We start from the raw sequence: 11,784 nt of genomic DNA, 5'->3' as shown, positions 1-11,784 counted from the left end.
GCGCCGCCGCCGACATATACCGAGCGCAGTACACTCAGGTACACTCGGCTAGGCTCGGCCACGCTCGGCTCCTCTCGCAGGGCGTGACCGTGAGCGGAGCCGAGCATGGCCGAACCTAGCCGAGTGTTCCCGAGTGTACTGCGCTCGGTATATGTTGGCGGTGGCGCTCAGAGACAGGGGATCGGCGTAAACCGCACTCCCACGGTTTCCCCCTGTTTTTAAGGGGAAAAAAGTGTGCGTTATACGCCGATAAATACGGTAGTTCATACTTATATCCCTAATTAGCCCTATGAAGATCACTCTTTGGGGTTAGGCAGCGCCATCACCCCCATTTTTCTTATTTTATCACTCTTCTTCTCTTGCCTCGCTGAGCTCGGTTACCATTCCATGTTGCCAGCACACAGCACAGACACCCCCTCATCCTGGGCTGTTCTCTCCTCGCGCTCCTCTCGCTTCAGAAAATGGCTCACAGCTTCTCCCTAGCCAATGAGAATGAGGGGGTGTGGACTGTGGAAGGCAAAGTGGAAGCCCAGTATTGGAGCATGGCTGTGGGGCCCTAGGGCAGATCGGAGCTGGACTTTGTGAAGGATATGATATGACAGGGAGTCTGCACGGGCCCCCTGGAGCTAGGTGCGGGGGCGAAATTGTGACCCCTGAGACCCCATATGCTACGCCCATGATGTCCACCCTAAAATGTACTACGAGTTTTGTCTACCTCCATCATATCAGATAAAGAAGAACTGGCCACCCTAAACTGAGATCTGATTGGCTTTCACAGATTATTCCTCTTTCAACCTTTTCACGACATTGGCATTAACTCTTGTGAAATGTCTATAAATAAAACTCAGGAAGTGAGAAGACGGTCATAACTTCTGCTTCTTAGAGAGACAGTCACACAACTTCAAGGTCCCGGCTACCATGTCCGTCTTCCTCGTTATCGCTTTCCTATGTAAGTTAAAAGGTTTTAATTTTTTTTTTTATTATTATTATGAGTAATCTAATATTATATTCTGAGTATCAGCTGTGTGTCTTTCCTTTTTCATATCGTGAGAAATGTACAAAATAACTCTTTACTATGATCTTGTTGGAGGCTTGACATAAAACACACTTATTATATTTGCATCTGTTGTGGACAAAGTAAGATGACCCCTCTTCTTCTTCTTCCATTGTTTTTACTAAGCATGCCATCTACTTGGCACTGTACGAGCTTTCTTGTTCCATAAGAATTACTTTATTACAATTATTTAGTATACCCCGCTCTCAGTGATGGTGGATTATATACAGTATTGCCAACCGCCAGTATTTTTACTGGCAGCCAGTAAAAAATGGGCACTTTTCTCCTGCCAGTAAATGCCAGTCAGGCCCCATACACACGACCGAGTTTCTCGGTAGAATTCAGCCAGAAACTCGATCGGAGCTGGATTCTGCCGAGAAACTCGATCGTGTGTACACTTTTCAGCGAGGAAGCCGACGAGGAACTCGTCGGGCCGAAAAGAGAACATGTTCTCTATTTCCTCGTTGTTCAATGAGGAAAGTCGGCCCGCCGAGATCCTCTGCGGCTTCCACACTGAACTCGACGAGGAACTCGATGTGTTTGGCACGTCGAGTTCCTCGGACGTGTGTACGGGGCCTCAGAGGAAAAGATTGCCAGTAAAAAAATATGGCTGTGATGCGTGGCTCGAAACTCTGGATATGCAGCTCGGGTCCAGAGCCGGCTGAGACCATCCAAGTGCCTGCTAAAGTGTGTTTGAGCGGTGCCGTGGGGGAGGCGGGTCTGGTGGAGGCGGTGTCTGAGTGTATCGTGTTATGTCATGGTGCAAGAGAGCCGAGCGGAGCAGCCAAAGCCTTGTGTGTGGGTCTGCAAGATGGAAATAAGGCAAGCCAAGGGCGGGACTGTCAGTGTTGTTCTGACTGGAGGGGACTAAAGGGACCGCCTGGCATGGAGAGAGACTATCACTGTGACTCAGGAGGGGATGTGTCATGTTGGTGAGGTGTCATCATCATCATCATCTGTGCTGCTGTCAGTGTCATTGTGAGAGTCAATTTCATCAGTGCATCGCCCATTCTAATTTCTTGTCCTCCTGAGTCCTGTCCCTTAGCTACCGTATTTATTGGGGTATTACGCGCTCCGGCGTATAGCACGCACCCCTAAAGTGGACCCGCAATACCTGTAAAAAAAAGATTTTAGTACTTACAGTTTTGGTGTCTTGCGCGGTGTCCATCGGCGGCCTCGTCGGGTCCGGCGTCCGTCTGCGGCTTCGGTGGTGTCCTCCTCGTCGGGTCCGGCGTCCTTCTGCGGTGTCCTCCCCGCTCGATCCCCGCTTCCCGCGCTGAGTTTGAATTACTGCGCTGGCATATACCGAGCGCAGTACACTCGTGTATAGTCGGGCAGGCTCGGCTCCTCTCGCGGTCACGTCCTGTACGTCCAGGATGTGACTGCGAGAGAACCTGAGCCTGCCCGACTATACACGAGTGTACTGCGCTCAGTATATGCCGGCGCAGTAGTTTAAACTTGGCGCGGGAAGCGGATATCGGCGTATATCGCGCACCCACGATTTTGCCCTGAATTTCAGGGCAAAAAAGTGCGTGGTATACGCCGATAAATACGGTACTTCTTTACTATATCGAAAATAAATTAAGAAATATGCTTTTTGCCTTAATATCTTCCTTAAATCACATTGCTAATGGCATATTTTACTTATTTGTAGCCTAAATACAGGCATTTTCACTTAAAAGTGTAATTTTGTAACTTTTAGAACTGCCAGTAAAAACTTGGTGGTGCCAGTAAATTTCAATCTGATAGGTTGGCAACACTGATTATATATCACATAAAGGACCTACAGAAGGCATCTAGGCAAAGTATTTCTTGCCTAGTGCTGCTTCATAAGAATTTTTTGTAAGCTTTGTTTGTGGTCTTGTAGCACAGGGCAGGAGGTTTCCTATATACAGTAAAACCTTGGTTTGAGAGTAACTTGGTTTGAGAGAGTTTTGCAAGACAAGCAATTTAATTTATTTTATAAATTTTTACTTGATATACAAGCAATGTCTTGATATAAGAGTAGCGTAGTGTCACAACTGAGTATAAAAGAGAAGAGAGGCGCCTCTAAGGCCCCATACACACGAGAGAATTTATCCGCGGATACGGTCCAGCGGACCGTTTCCACGGATAAATCCTCTCAAAGAAATCCGCTGATTTCGATGGGATGGAGTGTACACACCATCCCATTGAAATCCGCGCGGAAATCCTCTGCCGATGACGTGTCGCGCCGTCGCCGCGATTATGACGCGGCGACGGGCGCGACGCTGTCATATAAGGAATTCCACGCATGCGTCAAATCATTACGACGCGTGCGGGGAATCCCTTTGGACGGATGGATCCGGTAAGTCTGTACAGACGAGCGGATCCATCCGTTGGGATGGATTCCAGCAGATGGATTCGTTGTGCAGCACAACAAATATTCGATCTGCTGGAATCCATCCCAGAGGAGATTTCTCCGCGGAAAGAGATCCGCTGGCGTGTACACACCATAGAATCTATCCGCAGAAACCCATTTGCTGGGATTTATCTGCGGATGGATTCTATCGTGTGTATGGGGCCTTAGTGTAGCCATATGGTTACATTTAACCACTGGCTGGCCAAAGACCAGAGCACTTTTTGCGATTCGGCACTGCGTCGATTTAAGTGACAACTGCGCGGTCGTGCGACGCGGCTCCCTAACAAAATCTACGGCCTTTTTTACCCACAAATAGAGCTTTCTTTTGGTGGTATTTGACCACCTCTGCGGTTTTTATTTTTTGCGCTATAAACAAAAATAGAGCGACAATTTTGAACAAAAAAAGCAATATTTTTTACTTTTTGCTATAATAAATATCCCCAATTTTTTTTTAAAAAAAGCTAATTTTTCCTCAGTTTAGGCCAATACGTATTCTTTTAAATATTTTTGGTAAAAAAAATCACAATAAGTGGTTTGCGCAAAAGTTATAGCGTCTACAAAATAGGGATAGTTTTATGGCATTTTTATTATTATTATTTGTTTTACTAGCAATGGCGGTGATCTGCGATTTTTATCGTGACTGCGACTTTATGGCGGACACATCGGACACTTTTGACAAATTTTTGGAACCATTGTCATTTATACAGCGATCAGTGCTATAAAAATGCACTGATTACTGTGTAAATGACACTGGTAGTAAAGGGGTTAACAACTAGGTGGAGCTGAAGGGGTTAAGTGTGTCTTAGGAGGAGGAGCTACCAGTGACATGTCACTGATCACTGTTCCCGATCACAGGGAACAGTAGATCACTGATGGGTCACTAGGCAGAACAGGGGAATGCCTTGTTTACAAAGCCACCCCCACTGTTCTGCCTTTGCTGACCGCAATCGCGGGCCACCCGGGAACATCGAGTTCCCGGGACCCGCGGGCGCACTAATGAGGCACGCGGCGGCGTGCACGCCTGCTGGGCGGCAAACTTAAAGGGACGTACAGGTACGCCCATTTGCCTGCCCGTGCCATTGTGTTGACGTATATCATCGTGCGGTGGTCGGCAGGCGGTTAATGAAGGTATAACATTTAGGAACATATTGCTACACTTAGAGGCTCCTCTCTTCTCTTTTATACTCTGGAGCTCCTGGTGGATTTTGCTTCTAATCCCCTTGGGGAGGCTTCCATTTGTGGATGGACATTTTATGGTTACATAACCAATCACATTGCTATAATCTTTTAATATGGACTATACACTGAAGGACTTATGAATAAATGGTTGTGGAATGAATCATTTGAGTTTCCATTATTTCTTATGGGGAAATTTGCTTTGATATACAAGTGCTTTGGATTACAAGCACGTTTCTGGGAACGAATTATGCTCGCAATCCGAGGGTTTTACTGTATTTAGATAAGTCAACGACACAAATGTGATTTTCAGAAGAGCTTGCTTTTAATTGCTAAAGTCAATGATCAAGGCAGCTGATCTCTAAGGCCTCGTACTCACGACCAAACATGTCTGCTGAAACTGGTCCGCGGACCAGTTTCAGCGGACATGTTCGTTCGTGTGTAGGCAGTAACGTACAGAATTCCAGCAAACAATCGTCGGCCAGACCGTTTTCCAACGAACAACTGTTTCCTGGTCTTGCTTTAAAACAGTCTGCTGGAATCGTGTCCGTCAGACATGTTCGGTCGTCTGTACACAAAAGCAGCGTACAAAAACCCCGCGCATGCTCAGTCCAAATGAGGAGACGGGAGCGCTCGTTCAGGTAAAACTCGCGTTTCTTTGGGATATGGCACATTCGTCATTAGAAACCTTTTATTCTAGCAAGAGAACAATGTCTTAAAAAGGCGCACTAAACCACATTTTAAAGCCTCGTTTTATTAATTCTTCTCTTGCTAGAATAACCCCGTTCTCTTGCTGATGCAATTTCAATAGAGTTGTCCCATACTGAAATGTCACATTTCTTGCTTGTGATGTAATCCTTTAATAATGTTTTCTATGCCAGACGTGTGTTTTGGTTGGTGGTCCTCCATAATTTAGAGTAGTCATTTTTGTAAAGGAATGTTCATTTTGTTTTAATTTTTTTTTTTGTTTCTAGTTATGTCACCATTTAAACTATTTTTTTTTTACATGTTTTTTGAAAATTTTTTTTTTTTTTTGGTGTTTCATTAGAGAATATTAAACCATGTTGGCACACCAAATGTCCCCCCCCCCCCCAAGGAGTGTGTCCTTTGTAAATTACCCATTGTATATTTATTAAAGGTTTGCTGCCTAATAATCCCCACAGTATATCAAACAATAGACATGTTTTCAAATGAAAGCAAAAGGCCTTTTATTCAGGCAAATGTCATCACAAAAAAATAAAAAGAACGGCAGCACTAGAATAGATAGCAAACTATATGCAAACTTGCATTTCCAACATGGTGAAGGATAAACTTCCAAGCCTCAGTAGCCAAACACAAAAATATGAAGCAGCAGCACACAAACAAAGGAACCCAAACTGTGGTAGTACAAACACGATGTCCTTTATGTGGAAGGAAATGGAAGGCAGAAAATCAACGTTTCCTCCTCTTTCCAGCCTTCCCTCCAGGCAGCCTTCCAGCGGATCGAACACGGGGTCTTGCAGGTGGGGTTGATGTGGCAGCAGGAGGATGGTGTTCCGCAAGCCGGGCCGGGTCACATAGCCCAGTGTCTGGGGTCAGCAGGCCCCTCTGCATCCACCAAAGGACCTGGTTCATCAGGGCCTTTGCCAGTCTTCTCTGGTCCTCCTCCCCTTCATTTAAATCATGGGCCAATGAGGCACTGAAGGCCTCTGTGGGGTTGAGGGGGGCCCTCATGATGGCGCTTGCCTCCTGGATCATGCGGAGGCTTGCCTCCTCCACAGGCCTCAACTGCCTCCTTCGGCCTGATGGCCTCACCTGGGGGGGAGAAGACTGGCTGGTGGTGGTTCTCCTGGCCGGGTGGACCTGCTGCAGGCCACTGGGCCCAGCCTCCTCCTGGCTGCCACTGACCCCGGCCTCCTCCTGGCTGCCACTGACCCCGGCCTCCTCCTGGCTGCCACTGACCCCGGCCTCCTCCTGGCTGCCACTGACCCCGGCCTCCTCCTGGCTGACAGACACCTGAGGATCTGCCACCTCCTGGCTGATCTCTTCTTCCTGTGTGGAAAAAAAAAGAATTTTTTTACAATTTCGCTAAATAAAACCACACTCATTTTCATGTTTTTCGTTCAGTATTTTCTGTTCATTATTACTTGAATACACTCTACTTCTGACCCCTGCAGTTGTCATCCCTGACACCTATTTGTCTGTACACCTTTTTGTTTGCTTTTTTCCAGCTTGGTTTTATTTTTACAATATCTAATCATTAATCCACCAAGAATTATTTACGCCATAAATATAGAGGAAACTACTATACCTCCTCATCGAAGGGTGGCAGATCTGCATCTCTGTCAGCCAGGCCCTCTTCCTCCGACTCTGCAGGGCTGTGGTCATCTGGGGAAGGTCCGCTGGAAGGTAGCATGGAGGAAAGGTTGGAAGAAAGACTGGACATCGTTTTCCTGCCTTCCATTTCGTCCCGCAAAAAAGCCATCTGTTTATAATACCACAGTTTGGGTTCCTTTGCTTGTCTTGCTGCTGCTCCCGATTTTTTGATTTTATTAGCTTTGTATGCTCTCCTGTATGTGCTTCTGAGGTTGGCAAGTTTATCCTTCACCATGTTGGCAGTGCATCCTGGCACCCATGTTTGCATATAGTTTGCTAGCTCTTCTAGTGCTGCCGCTCGTACATCTTTATTACAATATAATGCGTGTTTTGAATTCCACAGGATGGGCGTGTCCTGATATTTTTGTAGTAAGGCCTCTATAGCTTCCTTGGTTTGTAGTTGGTCCATTTTACTTTTTGAAATATGATATTTTTTTTAGAGTCTAGATTCAAAAAACATAAACCAAAGAAAAATAAATATTCAAAAGGATCAGCGTTGACCTTGATATAATATGTGTCTTTAAATTTATTACCTATATCTAATTACAAACACAGTCTCTCTTGTTTAAACAATGATTGTCAGCTCGGCCGCATTGGTTGTACCAAACATTGATTTGCTAGATGCAGAGCCATTGTTAACATTGCATTAAATATTTTTAATATTGAAAAATAAACAATGCTTACAAATGACAGTATTCATCTAGGCACTCTTTCCTGTGTAAATCTCATGCCCCTGACAATGGATGACATAAAAGACACTTCCTAATGACCTCTGTACAACCAACACTTGAACAATACTTTGCCTGATCTGAATACACCATTCAAAAACTTGTCAATGAGGTACAGCATTGTTCACATCTCTATTTTGTGAGGTGTCCAAAAGCATTTGGATACCAAAATAACATTGTGGTACCCCATAGACAGAATAGCTTAAAAAGGGTGCAACCAACAGCCCAAACCCCCATCCCATGTGTCTACATTTTCAAGGCCTCTGCTGATCACATTTTTAATTTCCTTACCTTCCTGTCTCTCGCTCCTCGTTTCTCACGCTCGCCTAATTACCGCGTAAGATGCGTAATCACGGCGTAAACCTTTTAAACACTCCGCGTATTTATGAAACCCCGCCCTCGTCACCTTTGCGAGGCCCCTAATCAATGAGTTTAGGAAATATGGCGTTAACTGTGTATGTTCTGGATGCGCTCGAAGATTCTCCGCGTAACGGACGTAAACACGTTGTTTGCATTCTCTACACTCCGCGTATGTATTAAACGCCGCCCTCTTCTCCGCCCATGGCGTAAGAATTCATCTTTTCCACGCCCATAATCTCTGTGGGAAAGGAAAGATGGCGATGTCACACGAGCGGGCACGATGCTCTCATGCCACAAGTGAAGGGACAGAGGCAGGGACGTCCCGATCAAGGAAAAGAAGATATAAAGCCACTAATATGCGGTTCCAGGAAATGGTGGAGTTAGTTTACATCATGCGAAAGAAGGACTATGATGGGGAATTAGGGCCATACAAGACCCCTAACCGCCGAAAGGCACATATTATGGACAAGGTGGCGAGGAGAATGCAGAGGATGTTTGGGATCACCAGGTCCAAGGAACAGCTGAGGAAACGATGGTCAGACTTAAAATTGAGGGAGCCACATCAGATGAAGAAAATACTTAAAATTCTGCGTAAAAGTAAGTAAATATATATTGGGGTTGGGGGGGGGGGGGGGTGGTGATTGTCTGCAATAATGTGTTGCCATGTATATTTCACCATCTGCCTCCTTGGCCAGCTTGTAATTTTAAAGACATGTTGTTATTTATTTTTTAGAACATAAATAACTACATATTTACAAACAGTGTTCTTAGTAAACAACGTAACATCACATAGTTTATCAGAAAGGCTCGGTTATTACAGGAACAACACACCTGGACATGGCTCACTGGCCAAAAACTTTGTTTGTAAACATTGTGTAAAAGCTAGTTCTAGAAAAAAAAAGTATGAGAATGGGAAAGGCAAACAGGATTCATTCTAAAAACAGTGGTAATAAAGCAGATGTTTTCACATCTGCAATGCAGAGCACCTGTGTCTCCCCAAATCAAAAATGGGTTTTGGTAGGGTCTCCCAGAAATACAGTTTAGGGGGGACATCCATGTGTGTCACTTTGCTAAAAAGGGGCAGGATCAGAGCTTGCCATATAGAAGTAATTGCAAAATGTAGGTTTGGTGAAAGATAAAAGTAACTAAATGAAAGCCTCTTCTAAGCAATGTGTGCGATTTATGCTCTCCAATATCTGTGTGCTGATGAGTCTACATTTTTTTTGGTTTATTTCAGGGGAAAGAAGTCGCCAGCATTTGGAGGAGGCAGAGAGGGCCAGACAAGGCCAAAATCTGCCATCTCAACATGTGGAGGAGGAGGAGGATGTGGAAGGAGAAGAGGATGTGGAAGGAGAGGAGAATGTGGAAGGAGAAGAGGATGTGGAAGGAGAGGAGGATGTGGAAGGAGAGGAGGATGTGGAAGGAGAGGAGGAAGGAAGAGAGGAGGAAGAAGTAATTTTGGACTTAGAAGTCATAGCAGATGAAGGGCAAGTGGCGGAAGAACAATTTGGCGAATTGAAAGAAGGTGGATTGATGGATGAAGGAGGAGTCCAAGATGATGGGGAAGTGGTGGAAGAAGGAGGAGTGATAGAAGATGATGGGGAGGTGGTGGAAGAAGGAGGAGTGATAGAAGATGTCGAAGAGGTGGAAAGGAGAAGCCCATCAGGTCAGTGTCACCCTAGCTTGATTCCAAAAAACATATGTAGATAGGCCTCATTGAAAAATAATATTGTAAATGCCATTTTTTTTTGTTGTTTTAGGGGAGGAGGATGGTGTGCCAATATTTTCACGTGCAAGTGCTGCTATAATTATTCAGCAGGTAATGGAGTGCAGCACTGAAATGCACAATATGCGTGAAAGGATGTTTCTCATGGAACAGAATGTAACAAATGTCCTTTTGGAATGCAGCACGGAAATGGACAATATGCGGCAAAGAATGATGGTGATCGAATCTAATTTTAAGAACATTATTGACATGATGGGCCGTGTCAAAGACTGAAACACCCCCCGCCCATCCCCCGCCCCCACAAACATTTTTACAGTTTGAATAATGAATACGCCAAAATTTGAATATACACACACAGTGTGCCAACATGTGCTATCTGCCATCACAGAATATCTAATGTCTGTGCTTTGTGGGTCCAACCCCCTCCTCCATCCTCAAGTAGTTGAGAGGAAGGGTTTGCTCCCACAAAACACAGACATTGATCACCCATGATGTCAGATAGCACATGTGGCCATTTGTCTGTTGAACCAATGACATTTGGCGAGTTTGCACTGAATGTGTGTATCTTCCAATTTTGGCGTGTTCCAGTGTGAAAGCACACCATGACTGACTGCTGTTGTGAGTTTTTATATTTTTTGAATTGGATTTTGTTACTTTTTGACCATGTTGAACATTTTGGGATACTATAAAGTTTAGACCATAAAGAATAAACAACGCCAAAAAATTTTTTAAATATATATATAGAATTATAAATCTCTCTAATCACTGAATTTAGTGAAGTAGAGATTTGACTCCAAATTCTCACCTAAAAATTTTCTTTTATAAAAACACACCAAAAAAAAAAAAAATGGTTAAAAAATTATTGTTTTTTGTGCCTAAAAAATATGGCCAAAAAAAAAATTAAGGCGGTAAACACCCCACCAAATATAATCTATATATATATATATATGTAAACAATAAATCTAACTATATTTGATGAAAAAAAAAGTGAACTTGTTAATAAATGTATAATCTGCATAATATTTTTGGTTGAATTACCTGAAAAAAAAAAGAAAATTTTAAAAAAATTTTGAAGACTCCTAAGTACAAAAGCAGGGAGTAATGAAAAAAATATAAAATTATTTTTGGGGTCATGAACAAGCAAAAATTAAAAAAAATTGACCTCAACATTTACAAATGGAGTTGCTTCTTATTTCTAGACTCAATACCCTGTTTGTAGATGAGTGAATAATGTGCAAAATGTGGTTAGTTACTAAAAGTGGAGAAATCAATTATGCATTACAATTGAAGAAGTTAGTTAGAGAACCAGGAAGACAGAAAAAGAGAAAAAGCATTAATGACAAACAACTGTATAAAGTCCAATGGTCTAATTATTTATTATTTTTTAGAATATTCCTTTCTTTGGGGGCCGAATTAGAAAGAAATATGATCTGGCATAGCAATGGCCCCCCGACCCATGAAGTACTCAACATATTTGTCGCGTACCTCACGAGCTGATTGGGGGGCCAAGCCAGCGCGACCAGTGTCCAGCCCGGGAAGGGGATCTGAGGGTAGTCTTGCCTCAGAACCGATGTCGGGTAGGTACGTCTGGGAGTGCCTGCGTAAAAAGTTGTGCAAAATGCAGCAGGCAAATACAACGGTGTCCAATTTATATTCCGCCAGATGTATCGATGTCCTGAACAGGCGGAACCGGTTGGTGAGTATCCCAAAGGCATTCTCGACTACCCTCCGAGCCCTGGCCAACCGAAAATTAAACACACTCCTCTCTGAGGTGAGGGTCCTCTGGGGAAAAGGCCGCATGAGGTGAGGACCAAGCCCAAAAGCCTCGTCCGCTAGGAACACAAACGGAAGTCCTTCCACATTATCTTCATCTGGTGGCAATGCCAGACCACCAGCTTGGAGACGATCATAGAAATCAGTCCGTGCGAACACTCCCCCATCAGACATCCGGCCGTTCTTCCCCACGTCCACATATAGAAACTCATACTGTGCCGACACCACCGCC

At 44.3% G+C, this 11,784-nt stretch overlaps 1 protein-coding gene across 1 annotated transcript in view; it reads left to right on the top strand.

Annotated features, from left to right (window-relative positions):
• Positions 1 to 854: 854 nt before the first annotated feature.
• LOC120920338 (low affinity immunoglobulin gamma Fc region receptor II-b-like) overlaps positions 855 to 11,784 on the top strand; it is a 29,733-nt gene continuing 18,803 nt past the window's right edge. The window contains exon 1 of the mRNA XM_040332368.1: positions 855 to 949. Coding sequence (XP_040188302.1) covers positions 919 to 949 — 31 coding nt within the window. The 5' untranslated portion in view covers positions 855 to 918. The remainder of the gene's footprint in view (positions 950 to 11,784) is intronic.

This window comes from Rana temporaria, chromosome 13 (genome assembly GCF_905171775.1).
Source record: "Rana temporaria chromosome 13, aRanTem1.1, whole genome shotgun sequence".
Lineage (NCBI taxonomy): Eukaryota > Metazoa > Chordata > Amphibia > Anura > Ranidae > Rana > Rana temporaria.
The sequence above is the reverse complement of the archived record's forward strand: the minus strand, read 5'-3'. Positions and strand labels throughout refer to the sequence as shown.